This window comes from Hakea prostrata, chromosome 9, assembly GCF_041222555.1.
Source record: "Hakea prostrata isolate BN-2017 chromosome 9, UWA_Hpros_2, whole genome shotgun sequence".
Taxonomy (NCBI): Eukaryota; Viridiplantae; Streptophyta; class Magnoliopsida; order Proteales; family Proteaceae; genus Hakea; species Hakea prostrata.
Genome location: NC_142608.1, coordinates 18265973 through 18280336, shown reverse-complemented (window position 1 = coordinate 18280336; position 14364 = coordinate 18265973). Strand labels below are relative to the sequence as shown.

The following is a 14364-nucleotide window of genomic DNA, read 5'->3' as shown; positions in this document are numbered from 1 at the left end:
AATTGAACCAACGGTTGGGGAAAGGAGAAGATTCAATTTTCATTTTGGAAGAAGATGACTAACCACGTGGAATGAGCGGGTTAGCTAAAAGAAAAAGCGCAGAGTCTTGCTTGGAGAGTCTTGGCATATTTGATGATCAAAACCAAGCATGTATTAGAAGCATGTGAAAACTGACAGAGAAAAACTTTACTAGATAGCTGAAAATGATTAGGAGGGCTAAGCATGTTCCCAACGCAAGAAAAGATTAGGATCCAGATGATCTCAAAGCAAGATAAAAATGCAATGAATGATCAGTCCCCAAGGAATATCAGGTGTTAAAGGGTTAAAAATCAGCCACGCAATCCATAGAAGTCGAAAGGTGGGATTTGATCAAATAGATTATCTCAAGACGGATTATGATGAACTCTCTTGACTAGAGATGAACTCATAGGAAGTTTAGTAAGAAGATGGAACAGTGAAGTTCATTCAAGTGAAGTCCTGTAGAAGATTCATTGATACCCGAATCAAGAATATAATCTAAGCCTCCTAACCAGAGTCTAAACAAAAGTCAACCTGGTCAATAGGTTTGGGGGCTTATTTTATGGGTAAACCACCATTTATTGCTTCATATCTGGTCCGCCGGCAGTCTAAGTATAAAGTAATGTTGAACCACACATTACACTCAGGACAAATCATGACCATCGATTGAGAGATAAGCATCCAATGGTCCATATGAAATCAAAGCTGAAGTTGAAACCTATAAATTGGAGAAAGACAAATGCAAAGGTACAATACTTCAAAACCATAGAAACTAGTCTGCAACTTCACTGCCTTTTAGCCTTTTGAACCTAGGGTTCCTTGGAACTCTAGATTTCCTCAACTCAAACTACATTGACTTGATTGTGGGAGACGGATCGCTGAAAGTTGATCGGCTTTGTTTCTAATGTTGTTCTTGGGATCATTTTCAGGCAAGCAAAAGTTCAACCATTTCAGATTAGGACAATTTAATTTGGTTTGGTCTATTGCGTCGGAAGATTTGACACGAACAATAATCTAAATACATGATGGAACTTTTCCCTTCACTCCAAAAGATTTATCTCCTATAAACTCTTTCATAAGGAGTAATTATATTTTTTTGATTAAGACATTAAATTGATTATTCGCCATTGAATTTTGTTTGGTAAGGGTAAAACAACAAACAAAGTACCATAAGCATGCTTTATGCCAAAGAGGTTGGTTAAAGTTTTTGTGAAAAGAACTTGTTGATGAAATGTCAATATCAGCCAATTAGAACAATCTTTAATCTCTGGGTTCAAGGACAAGGTTTAGTATCATATCAATAAGATGTTTTTAAGAGATGTATGGTTTTGTATTCGAATATTGTATCATACTGGCTAATACATTTTGGTGCAATCAAATACGTAATCAGAGAGAGAGAGAGAGAGAGAGAGAGAGAGAGAGAGAGAGAGAGAGAGAGAGAGAGAGAGAGAGAGAGAGAGAGAGAGAGAGAGAGAGAGAGAGAGAGAGAGAGAGAGAGAGAGAGAGAGAGAGAGAGTTGAATCGATATGTATAGTATCAATTGTATCTAATATGAATACGTATTGTGTGATACTTTAAACAATGCTTCGGGATGTTTCTAGCCTTTCATTCAACGTGTTATCCACACATAACATGTGGTAGGTAAACGATTCATTAATTTCGTTTGTATTAACCTTCATGTAAAATAAGGATGTCAAGCAATGTGGTTCCAGTAATACAATATGGTATAAAGCATCAAGTCACATATACGCTAGAAATGAAGTAATCCCGATTATTTTGGATCCTCTCCTTGGAGAAACTCTATCGAGGGTGTCCATTGACTTATAAAATTTAATCATGGTACAATTTGGAGAATGCTAAGACTAGAATTATACATGGCTGAAATCTATAATTCATGGGCACTCATTAGGAGATTCACTCAAAAGAGAGGAGCCAAATACAAATCTGATCCGGTTTATTTAAGAACCGCGAAACAAACGAGGTAACCCCGGTCTGGTTTTATTTTGAGAACCATGGATACGAGTAGCACTGTAGCAGAGCCACATATTTTCTTTTTAAAACGGTGAGTTGAACGTCGTTTTTCTCTCGTCTGGCTCCTGCAAAGACCGCATAACAGCTTTAACCTCAGAATAAAATGGCTTATCTCCTCTCATGGCTCTATTGAATATCTTCCATCGCCAAGCTTCTTAGCAAGCCATTAGCAAATCCAAGAAAGATCAAACGGAACGTGAAAAAGAAAAAAATGAATCAATAGAAGAAGAAGAAGAAGAAGAGAGAGGAGAAGGAGAAATCAATAAATCAAAATTTTCGTTTTGGTTAATTTGGTGCATTCTATTCAGTCTTCGACCTTTCATGATCAATGGATTCCGATCTCTGGATATCTCGTCTTCTGGCTGCCAAACGTCAGTACTCGTTGCAGAACTCCCAATCAGGTTCTTTTTTCCTTCTCTTTTCCCCTTTGATATTGTTCCTTTTGTAGTTTTGCGGGTTTCAATTCACCATTTGATATTTACATCCTTTTTAAATTTCGATTTCTTTTGGTGGACGTGATTGTTATTAGATCGGTTGAACATGGACGATGTTGAAGTTGAAGAGGAGGTTCGACCTGATTTTCCCTGCCCGTATTGCTTTGAGGACTACGATATCGCTTCTTTGTGTTCACATCTCGAAGACGAACACCCATTTGAGTCCAGAGCTACCGTGAGTTGTTTCTCTAATTGACTTATTTGTGACCTGTAGTTCTTTTTCTTTTTGGGGGCAGTGGTTATGTTGTCTGGTTTGATTCTGTCGAAACTCTACGATCTTTTTCAACATTTTCCTCCAATGATGATTTTTCCGGAAACATCTATTTATTGTTTGGTTAAAAATGGGTAATCTTTGAATCTTAATTTATTGATTGTTTAATTTCGATTGCTTTGATGTTGAATTTCTTCCGTTATTCGTATTTTGATGTTTGTGCCTAAAGACCATGTATCTGCTATTACCTTCTGTTGCTGTGATTTTGCTCATTGTTCTCCACTCCGAGAAAAATAAAATAAAATAAGTTAAAAAAATTGAAACAATTATCTCATTATAAGAGTTGAAAAATGACACATAAATAATTGATGACCACGAATTATTGTTGAAAATTTTCTTTCTTTCCCTGAATTTCCCTGAACAACATGTTACGGTGCACTAAAAGTGGAGATTCACTTGACGATGGGAATCCTTGTGAGACCATCTCAAACTCTGTGTTATAGGTTTTGGATGGGATGACCACTGCAGGGTGTGTGGATAGTTGGAAGTTCGTTCTTAACCTAGACAGAGTTTGGGTCATCTCCTTGGAGTGGCTTTCCCAATGAGTGCCCATGTTTAATATTCTAATCCAAGGGCTAGGATAAATCCGACAACTATCCTTGAGTTAGAATATTATATGTTGCTGAATCCTACAACTCATTGGGCACTCATTGGAAGATTCCCTCCAAAGAGAGGAGTCAAATACACCTGGGATGTAATCTGTAATCTGTAATATGTTGGTTAATCTAGTTGAATTGCAACCAAGACCCTGTACTGGATGGTTAATACTGCCTGGTGAAATGATGGAGATATACACATGACATCAGTCTTAAAATGTTTTCCAGGCAATTTATTACCTTTTATTTGAATTTCTTTATATTTCCAATCAGTTTTTTTTTCCTCCTGATTTTTTCCATGAATTGTTTTGCATTCACATGAAGTTGGTTGTGTTTTCCCCGTGGTATTGGGGACTTGGGTTTCTAGCTTAGTTATCATGTCATCTAGGCACAGAGGGAAGGAAATTTGATAGTAGAGAATCAGAAACTTAGATTGGCATAAATGTAGATCACAGGTCTCCCAGATTACTTGGCCAAAATAGATTGGCCAAGTAACTGCTCAAAAGATGTCTGATTCAATGGTCTGATCTGTAGTTGTAAGGGTAGCCTGTTAGGAATAAGATTCTTCTAAAACAAATATTTGGAAGTTACTGTAATTGGGAGATCTCATGGTGTTCAAACCAGAAATCACATGGTGTCAAAATTTTAACAGATTTCAGCAATAGTTTAAGAATACTAAAGGATATCTTTGGTTTAATTTTGATTTCAGTTTCATATTAATTTCATGAAATAGTATACAAATGGATTTCTTGTCAAGAAATTGAAATTTGTTGGGTGCGTCAATTGAGATAATTTCATAAAATAGAAATATGTCTAGTAGTCTGCTTGAGGTTAGATTTTTCTCACTTAATTAAAATATTAAATACATTTTTTTTTGGGGAAGGAACCTATAATGTGTTTTTTTTTTTTTTTTTTTTTTTTTTGGGGGGGGGGGGGGGGTTCCCAACCAACAGCAATGCAAGAACTATTGTCATCAATATTAGGTTAAATCCCTATTTGTATGGGGTGAGCATCAGTTATAAGGTGACCCATCATTTGGAATCTCTACCCCCAAATTAAGGGATGGGATTTATTATCTGGACCACTCTTGCTTGTTTCAATCTAATTTATTTAACCTAATATTGATGTCTAATTAGCCATATGGAAAATCTTTTTATTTATTTTTTACAAATTGTCCCATGCAATATGGAAACTTACTTCAGAGTACACCAAATAGGTCCATCAATCTGTTAATGAGAAAACAGCCGTAAAATGAGGAAAGTTGTTCAAATGTTACATCACCTGTACTTCTCTTTAGTAAAATATCTAGTGTTATAATTTATAAACATATAAAGCACACATATGCTTTCGTCTTCGATCCTAGGGCTCCCTGCTGCCATTTTTTGTGGAGTAGCAGTTCACTGGTTAGACAAGCATTATAGTTTGGAAACTCAAATTCAGACAAAAGTGGTCTGACATGGGTTTTGATTCAACAAGGGTTAGAAGTAGCTAAGTTTGATATTAAACCTTCTATTTTCTTCTATTTGCTTTTGGTAGGATATGTAGAAGATAGATGATAGAATTTGGTTATAAATTATTTTCAGCTTTAGAGTCTAAGGCTCTTTTTGGTATCAATTATCATTCTTAATTATGAGAATTTTTCATTATTTTAAATTGTTTGGCATCTATTATCAGTCTGATTTTTATTTTAAATAATAAAAAAACCTCCAAAATCCATAATAGAGTTTTTGTCAATTATGGATTATGTGAGAATTTCATCCTCTTTATTTATGCACAAGTTTACTTAAAATTTTATAATTAAGAGGAGAGTAAAATAGTCAATTCATATTTTTTTATAAGAATCATACTTTTTCTTTCTTTTCTCACTTGTTCACTATCATTTCCTAACAATTTTTTATTTTGACACCAAACTTATTTTTCATTTCATAATCTATTTTCGAAAAAATTCACCAAATCATTTTTCATTATTGACCAATAATGAATTCTTCTACTTATTTCTTTTAAATAGGCATAATAGAGAATGAGAATTGATACCAAAAAGAGTCCAAGTAAGGAGTCTTTGCTTTTATCTTTGTATGCCTGCAGGCATCCAGAGAGATAGACAAAGTAGAATAAAAAATTGATTGGAATGTGCTTAACATGTGAGTGAAGTGTGACTGTGCCTGTGTGGCTTTTCTTCCCCCATGTGACTTTGAGTTCCTTCTCAGAGATTTTCCAATTTTCTGCTGGCCTTCCACGTTCCACCAAGTTGGTATTGGTGCTCAAGATAAGGGCATAAATAGATCTAACAGAGGATGATAACATAGTCTAATCTCAGATTAATAAATTAGATAGTAGGATGGGACTGATTCCTTGCTGACCGCTTGGTCACAGGTTCAAGTCCTGGAAACAGCCTCTCTAGAAACAGGGTAGATTGCTTATTTCTGACAGTCCAGAGACTGCACAAGGCTGGAGCCTTGTGCACTGTGTACAACCTTTGATTGAACAGATTCTTTAATCAATTAAGAGTCCTCAAGTAGACTTGAAAATTGTGAGATCCAGTCCTTAGTTTCCCAGGTTTTTTTAATGGGGTCATGCATTTGTATGAGTGGCATTTGGATTGTAGCAGCAAGCATTAGATTGTTGCAGAATTGAACTAATTCGAACATTACTGATATTGAGATTGTTGAACAGGATATGGTGTCATAGAAAACAGTAGAGTACTTGAATATTGAAATAGAAGAATAACAAAGAAGAAAATGTGAACAAGAATTCAAATTAAAGTTGACTGAAGTCCCACCAGATAGCACTGCATCTCACAGAAAATTTGAATCTCTCAGAATAAAGAATAGGGTGGAACTAAAATCTCACTAATCAAATTCATTTACAAAGGGTGGGCCCCCTCTCAAACTTACATGGAAGATTAAGAAACAAAGTTAAACACTAAAAAGGAAAGGTCTAACCCCATCTTCAACTGACAAAAAGCAAGGCAACATAAAATTACTAGGAAACTGGAATAATGAAGAAATTTACTTGAGACGAGAGAGGACTAGACTTAACAGATTCCATATCTCGCCTAGCTGAAACAATTCATGGAAATTAAAATAAGGAAATAAAGATACTAAGTAATCCAGTATGCTTAGCCTCTACCCACATTGGAGGCCCATTAAAATGAGAATACATTGAATCAAAGACCCAGCACATACATAACCCAACCCAATCTGTATCAGTTCTACTACATGCTTGGAGAAGAAAAGGATAAAAGATTTGAGGAAGTATAGTATCCATTCTCGCAAATTTTTCTAATTCCACCTGCAGAATTGGTGGAAACTGAATTGCATCCATCTCACAATTATGGATTTGAATTTTGATTGATTTTGCATGGGGTTATGATATTATGAACTGCTTAACTTTGTTTTTACTCTTCGCTTGCAGGTTTGTCCCATTTGCTCTGTTAAAGTTTCTAGAGACATTCTCAGTCATATTACTTTGCAACATGGGAATCTATTCAAGGTATCCTTACAAGTTTCATACTGGAAACGAAATATATTAAATTTAATATGTTCTATATGATCCTGTAGTGTCTGCTTGTCCAGTAAGTCATAGGTTAATAAATCTCAATAGCAGAGTGTTTCCCTTAACTAAGAGATCACTTGCAGAGACGACGCAGATTACGTAGGGTTGCTATTCCCAATAGTCAGACTCTGTCTATTCTAGGTCGGGATCTTCGTGAGGCCCATCTACAGATGCTCTTAGGTGGTGGTGGACACTGGTCAAGCAATGCTAATGCATCTAATGCAGTTCCTGACTCATTTCTTTCATCACTTGTAATGAACTTTCCTACATCGGAAGCAGATGAAATTTCAAAACCTGCAGCTTCCAGTGTAGATGGCATTTCTGTAAAGAATGTATCATCAACACATCCTTGGAAATCGAGGTACTGGGCTAATGCTCTCTCTCCCCTCACTTGTATAAAGCATCTTTATCTGCTAGACTTATAGGTCCTGTATAAGTTTGTCTGATTTGGCTAATCTAATCTATTATTGCAAAGTTCGTAAGAGTAGTTTTCAAAAGAAATTTCCCTTCCTTGGAACTGCTGTTGTATTCTATCCACACATTTGTTCATCCTTCCGTATCTACATCCAAAATAATGGAGTCAGATGTCATTGCTAGCTGTCTATTACTTTATGCGTAAGCATAATGAAATAGATTTTCTTGACTGCCCGTGTCAGCAGCTTCTCCTCTCCTTGGCAGGCAGTAAAATTGTTTTTGTTTGTTGCTTCTAAAGACAACAATATATTCTGTGAGTTCTTGTTTTATTTAGTTATGATCATTAAAGTGATGGTAGGTTACACTAGCAAATTATGAATATGATTCTGGTGAACAATATCTATATTCATTCCACTTGTTTCCTTTTCCATCATGCTTGGTTAAAAGGAAATTTAAGTAGTTGATTGTCCCATAATTATATTGCAATGCTTAATAACTTGACTTTTTGTTGAGAAGGCCGATTGTGGTAGAATGACTTAAATTGATCAGTGTGATCTCAAGCCCTCTATTTATAATAAATTAGAAAGAACACTATTACATAAATACCCTTATTTGGGTAATAAGAAATAAAAATTTACATGAACAAAAACTCTAATAGAGTTGAACTCCTAGTAGAACTCAACCAACACTTTTTATAGTGACTTGCACATCACAAACACCCTCCCCAAGAAGAAGAAGAAGAAGAAGAAGTAGAAGAAGAAAAACAGACCTTCATTTCCTCTCATTTCCCTCTTCTGCTAAATCACATTTTCTCCATGATTATTTGATACAGTAACCAACAACTATAGGGACCTTTCTTTTATTTAAAAAAAAAAAAAGACCAATCTCATTGTAAATTGTGAAGTGTGTGTATTTACATTCTTAGGTTATTTATTTCCATTCCTTGGAGTCAGTCATCTCATAGATAAACCAATCCTTTGAGCAGATGATCAAATAGAGAGAAATTTAACATATTGGATCTGTTTCCCAGCATGGCCTATATGGATCCCCTGTATGGCCATATTATCTGCATGCTATGGAGCAACTGGGGCCTAAATTATTGTAGGAGGTTCAGTTGCTCATGTCGAGGTTCAGTTCAAGGGGAGTAGGCCATGTTGCAAATTATTAGCTTTAAAATTTACTTAAGAAAAGGAACCCTTTGAAAAATGGTTAAAAATGAATGGAAGGCCCCAAAGTGGACCATGACCTACTATCCTACAGACAGAGTTGCTGCGTTGCTCTTCCATATTGGACAATTGGGTAGAGCATGTCAGGTCTTTCAGTTTGACTTTTCGATAATGGATCATTCATTTTTTGTTTTAGTTCTTCTTCATTTTAATTTTTTTTTTTAACTTTTTCTTATTGAAAATTTCAGTGCTTCAATACATGTAAAGTTGGAAGAATATATTAAATAGTGCTTCTGAACCATTATGAATTCTACATTCTTTCCTTGCAGTTTTGATTACTCGTTGAGCTCTGAAGAGCGGGAACAGAAGATGAAACAGGCTACAGTTAGAGCTGGTTTCATGCAAGATCTGCTTCTGTCCACTCTTTTTGGAGATTAAAAGAGTCAGTGGGAGCGCCACAAACAAATTGTAGCTGATCTACTGGGTATTCTGATTGGAGATGGCAGTTTTAGTCCTGATGGTTGTCGGTGAAGTGCTTTGTGGGATGACACAATCCAGTCCATCAGATGTTTCAAACAGCAGTTTTGAATGTTGATTGAAGTAACCCCTCCGTTTCTGCTGTTTCATCACACCAGAGATGTACAACTTCTGGAGCAGTGGATGGTCAACCAGCATTCTGGATTGACCATCTTAAAGTTTCTCACTATTAGTTAATCTATTCTATGTTATGACATTGTGATGTCTTATTCCTTACTAGTAAGGGATCATAGTTGGATTAAATGTCTATTTGTGATTTCCTGTTTAATTAGCTATCAAGAGACTGTTTGCATTATCATAAAGTAAAAAAAAGCTGTCTTAAACTTACTAGTGGTCAGTTGCGCTTGTTCATTGGTAAGCCCAGGATAACCCAAGGCTGTGTGAAACTTGCCACCCTTTTTCCCACACAATTTCATGGTGATGGGATGGTGTTGAGAAGCCGGCGAAAACAGTGAGGGGTATCATCAATCTTGCACAATGGAACCAGCAGACTCTACTTACCCTGGGTAGGTGTGCTTTTCCTGCTCTATTGGTGCAGGAAAACTTCAAATTTCCTGGGTTTCTTGTGCTCTACTTTTTGACCTTTCCTCGTGCATTTGTCTCTTCAGGGTTGTTTTCTTTGTGAAGATTGCACTGGACACTAGGCCAACTTTGGTTCACCCTCTTCTCCTAGGATAAAGTCTGATGTTCCTGCAGATCATCATGCAGCTGTGTAGAAAATGTCCAATTGAAATAGGTTAAGATTCAATCTTACTTGTATGGAAGTCTTACTTGTATGGAAGTTCTTGCTATAATTAGCCTTTGGGGATTGTGGCCTCAAGGATTGTGCCATCTTTTCCTAAGCACTTGCATAGTAGGTTTGTGGCCCCAAGGATTCAGTCCACAACATCTTGTTTGAAATTGTTTACATTGAACCAGAATGAGCACAGATTTAGGTTAGGCTTTTGTCTTTTTTGATTGATTATTCTAAGCATTTTTCTCAAGTTCTCAAAATTTTCACTTTAGGATATGTTTCGATACCACATACGAAATAAAAAGAAAATCAAAAGATTCTGGATTTGGGGGAAGATATATACACAGACCAATCATTGTATTATTATGCATTTTGTTTAATATTGCTTAGATTTTTCTTGACACCCAAACAATAATAACGACAAACTCAGTTTAATTCCAACTTGATAGTGTTGACTACATAAATCCAAACAGAATAGTGAAGAAAACCGAGATATGAACAATGCTTGGATATCAAGAGAAGTAATTCGAATTTGAGGAGAGACAAGCACGAATCAATCATCGTTTTTTTTTTTTTTTTCTTTGCTTCTTCTTCTTCTTCTCTCTCTCCAAACATATGATGACGGACAAAGACGAGAAAAGAGGCACAGCTCTGCAACTTAGGTATGCTATGTGAATCATTGGCCTTCAATAGGATTTATCTGAGGTCGATCATGTTCCATATGAGGCAGAAAATACATGTCCTTCACTTCTTCCATGGTCATTTTAGGCTTATCTCTAGCTCTTTTAGCTCCTTCAATTAGGATGCATGCCTCTTTCTTACACAGGATCCTTTATGCAACTTTCAAGCACGGCCATACCACTTCAAACAGATCATTTAGAGTATGTAATTGATCATAGCAACTCTGAAATCAGTTATAGTTCATTTACTTTTCATTCTCAATTCAGTTCTAATAGTTAATGTCTTACTCCTTGTTGGACTATTACATGCTAAAACTAATCCCTAGGGACACAGTAACAGTGGCTTTCCAAATCAATAAAACCTTATGGAGATCCTTCTTGCTATCTCTATATCTTGCCAAGAATCCTCCATAAGTAGTTCGATTGTGTCATGGATCTAACATATATAACCAAATCAGTTCTCCAAGGTATGAATCTCTATTCTCAAAAGGGCTTTGATAATCTTCTCCCCAAGCAGATGGGAGAAAACAAGCTAATAGCTTGTGCAGCTTTCACTGCTTGGATTCTGTGGAAGGCAAGGAATGGTGTATCCTTGGTAAGTCCTATTACTTTCTAGAGCAGGCCATTGTCAGAGGTAACAGCCTTTTTGGAGTTCTCCCATCCATAGCTTATCAAACTCTCCCTCCTTTCACTAGTATATGGAAGCCATCCACATTCAGGCTTACCTCAACTGAACTGTGGTTTCTTCGACAAATCCAGCATTTGCCAAGTCTGAAATAGGTAGCTATAGCTTTGTGGATATCTCTAAGGGTAACGCCAACCATATTTCATATTTCTTTTTCTTTGGGTGAAACCAACCATTCATATTGGCATGCTTGAAGCTTTGGTCATGAGGATTGACTCGGTTGAAATAGAAACAAACAAGAAAGGTGCATTTCTCTTGTCTAGAGGGAAGGAAATATCCTACTCTTGCTTGCTGTACCCTATTACCTCAGATCTTTTACCCCTGGCCCCTCATCTTCTTGAATGCAGAATTTCATATAGTCATAGAGAATTGAACACAATTTGTGGGTTCCATAAGAGGGAAAGCTCTGTTAATGCAACCTATGACAGTTCGGCTGATATGTAATTGATAGATCTTCGTATCTCCCCCAAAAAAAAAACAGCCTTCTTTCCCATGGCTTTGTGAAATTTGATAACACAACAAACCTTGTGATGTAATAACTAGTCATTGTTATTAATAATTTATATATTCATACAACAAAGATAACACCAGTATATATAGATAGGGTTAAAAGAATGAATTTTAATGTGGTCTACAACAAGCTATGCTCCTAACTTCTGATCACTTTTCGACCACCACCAAAGCCTGATTCTGCTGCTGCCTCTGTTCATCCTCTTCTTCTTCTTCTGCTTCTACTTGCAAGTGTTGTCGGTAGTAGCGGAGTACTACTACAGAAATAAATGCTGCACAGAGTATCAGATCACATGATAACACTAGCATGCCGTTTTAAATTTTTAACAGATAAGAAAATAATAGCCCAAAATATAGGACAGTGGTACCTGAAAAAACACGGGTTTTCACTGAAGACAAATTCCAAAAGACCGTAGCTGCTGATGCTGCTACAATCTTCTTGTGAGAGCAAGCTCCCCACGCATCCCATACGCAATATCTCAAGTATTCAACTGCTTAAGCAGAATAAACTTTCTTTTTATATCTGTTCAAGTGAGGAGAGCTGTATAACTTGAAAAGCATAGGGGGAATTTTCCTGTTCGACTTTACCTTTTTTATTTATCTGCTCAGAGTAACAAGAATAGAGCTTGGGAGCAGTGAAGCTTCCAAAAAACCCTGCAGATATTTCAAGAATTTATTATAGATTTTGTCTAAAGAAAAAGTGAAACCACCAGAACAGTGTGTAAACAAAGTTTGGGGATGTGGGTTTTATGGAAATTTTTGCTTTACCAATTGCAATTAGTTTCCTCAAAGTTATGAGGTAACCATATTCTGCTCCAAATAGGAGTATGGGTGCTACCTGCAAAAGTAAACAATTAATGTGTTCTGAGGTTTTTGTTTTGGGAATCATAAACAAGGGAAGAAGGATAACTGAGGTAATGGGTTCACTTTAAGAGTGACTGATGGCTCCCCTGAGAAGACTTCTCTGATCTTAGCAATAGCAAGGTTTGCAGCAGGAAGTATCACTTGAGAAGCCCGTACAATGTCCTCTTCTTTCAGCTTGAAATCCTTCTTCTTGGGTTCCTCATTTCTGCAATATCAACTCTACAGCTCAGAAAAAGAAAGATGAAATCTATAGTTCAGAGAAAGTGAGTTTTGAATACCTTTGGGAAAGTGAATTGCAGAAAAATGATAAACCCAGAAACAGAATCCCAAGTTGGGAAACCACAGAGACAAGGCTGCAGAAGATAAAGAAAACTCTAACTCAATATTTCCAGAATCAAAGAAACTGAAAGAAGTTAACTCCAGAGAAGACATAGGGAATTGCTTACCTAAAGCTCAATCCTCCGGTAAAACAAGAAGAAAGGAAACACATTGACCCAAACCCAAACCAGAGGCTTGATCTAGCGACATCCTTCCACATAATGAGATCGGATATCAGCTGCCCTATACGATCTAGGCTACCTTGATCTTCATCGCCGATTCCTGGGAATCAAGAAATTGGCAACAAATTGATAAGAACCAGAGTCCTAGAAGAATAAGAAAAGTGTACGATAAGGAAGTGAGACTACGAATATACTTGGGGATGGGCTTGAACAAGGAATCGAGGGGACTATGCTCAGATTCTCCCTTCGAGATCGACTGCTCTGTTTTCTTCTCCTTGGTTTCCCAATGTCATCTCCCAAACCCACATCCCTCTCTTCTCGGACCTCAAGTTCCATTCGCTTCCGAGTCTTTCTTGCATTTCTTGGGGATGAACAGGCCATAAGAGCCATGGAAGCAGCTCTGCTCTTGCACCGTCTACGATGGCTTACCGGCTCAAGGGCTTCTTCCACCATCTCCGTTCTTTCAGAGAGACGGGTTCTAGATCGTCGAGATGAGGTAGGAGAAAGTAGTAATAGTTCTTGCAGTGGAAGAGAGTTGGTGGAGGATCGAAGAGAGAGGCGAGAAGGCGAAGGGGTTTTCTTGGGTTGGGGAGAAGTGGAAGTAATCAGCTCAGGAGCGAGATTTTCAGTTTCACCACCTAAAACACCGATTGGAAGGAGCGAAGAAACAGATTTTCTCCGTAAACGCCCTGAATGATGAGATGAAGGGGTAGTAGGATCCATGACAGCATGATGCATCTTGGCTTTCTATTTTTGCAGGAAATCTGGCATGTGATGGATTGAGAAACGAGAGCAGTAAATGAAGGAAAAAAAAGGACGATGATAAAGTAGCCGTTAGGAGGTAATGGAATCAGAAGTTTGAATTTTGGGGTATTGTGGGGCCCAGATTACCTACCGTAGAGGAATGAGAAACGGTAAGAATCGAACCCGATTCTCTTTTTGGTTCCATTTGTAGGGCCGATATGGAAAACTAATTAGTCTTGCTTTGTTTAAATTTCCGGTATGCAATAACGTTGGGAGATATGTAATAATTTTGTAGCCGTTGCCCGTTGCGAGAAAATAATTAAATAAAGACTCTTTCGTGTGACATCAAGGGCTGAACCTGAACTTTTACCAGAAGAAAAAGATATTAAAGGGGCTGAACTACAAACAAAATAAAATAACATGGAATACCATCTTCTATCCATGCCCCCAAGTAAAACAAATTTTTTTGCTTCTTTTGTCAAACCCCTTGTCTAGGAAAAAAGAAAAAAATTTCGTTTGTATTCGACAGATTCCTGACAAATTCTGATGCAATTCAATTTTGAATA

At 37.0% G+C, this 14364-nt stretch overlaps 2 protein-coding genes across 2 annotated transcripts; one reads left to right on the top strand and one right to left on the bottom strand.

The window, feature by feature from the left end:
• Positions 1 to 2092: 2092 nt before the first annotated feature.
• Positions 2093 to 10290, top strand: LOC149004909 (protein DEHYDRATION-INDUCED 19-like). Its single transcript, XM_089168575.1, has 5 exons — positions 2093 to 2450; positions 2579 to 2718; positions 6825 to 6902; positions 7049 to 7326; positions 8875 to 10290. Exons 1-5 carry the CDS (start codon positions 2378 to 2380, stop codon positions 8981 to 8983), a joined length of 678 nt encoding a protein of 225 aa, XP_089024701.1. The 5' UTR covers positions 2093 to 2377; the 3' UTR covers positions 8984 to 10290.
• A 1370-nt stretch (positions 10291 to 11660) lies between these two features.
• On the bottom strand, positions 11661 to 13989 carry LOC149004908 (reticulon-like protein B18). The gene is made up of 8 exons (XM_089168346.1): positions 13249 to 13989; positions 13001 to 13154; positions 12833 to 12907; positions 12618 to 12759; positions 12459 to 12528; positions 12279 to 12344; positions 12059 to 12181; positions 11661 to 11962 (listed from the first exon to the last, which is right to left on the bottom strand). Exons 1-8 carry the CDS (start codon positions 13790 to 13792, stop codon positions 11841 to 11843), a joined length of 1296 nt encoding a protein of 431 aa, XP_089024472.1. The 5' UTR covers positions 13793 to 13989; the 3' UTR covers positions 11661 to 11840.
• Positions 13990 to 14364: the final 375 nt, after the last annotated feature.

Bases quoted from the DNA above. Each gene is read 5' to 3' on its own strand.
- LOC149004909 (XM_089168575.1), top strand. From the start codon at position 2,378: ATGGATTCCGATCTCTGGATATCTCGTCTTCTGGCTGCCAAACGTCAG. The intron at 6,903-7,048 runs GTATCCTTACAA...GATCACTTGCAG, and splicing joins AACATGGGAATCTATTCAAG to AGACGACGCAGATTACGTAG. The intron at 7,327-8,874 runs GTACTGGGCTAA...CTTTCCTTGCAG, and splicing joins ACACATCCTTGGAAATCGAG to TTTTGATTACTCGTTGAGCT.
- LOC149004908 (XM_089168346.1), bottom strand. From the start codon at position 13,792: ATGCATCATGCTGTCATGGATCCTACTACCCCTTCATCTCATCATTCA. The intron at 12,529-12,617 runs GTGAACCCATTA...TTACTTTTGCAG, and splicing joins AGCCATCAGTCACTCTTAAA to GTAGCACCCATACTCCTATT. The intron at 11,963-12,058 runs GTACCACTGTCC...TACTCTGTGCAG, and splicing joins GAAAACCCGTGTTTTTTCAG to CATTTATTTCTGTAGTAGTA.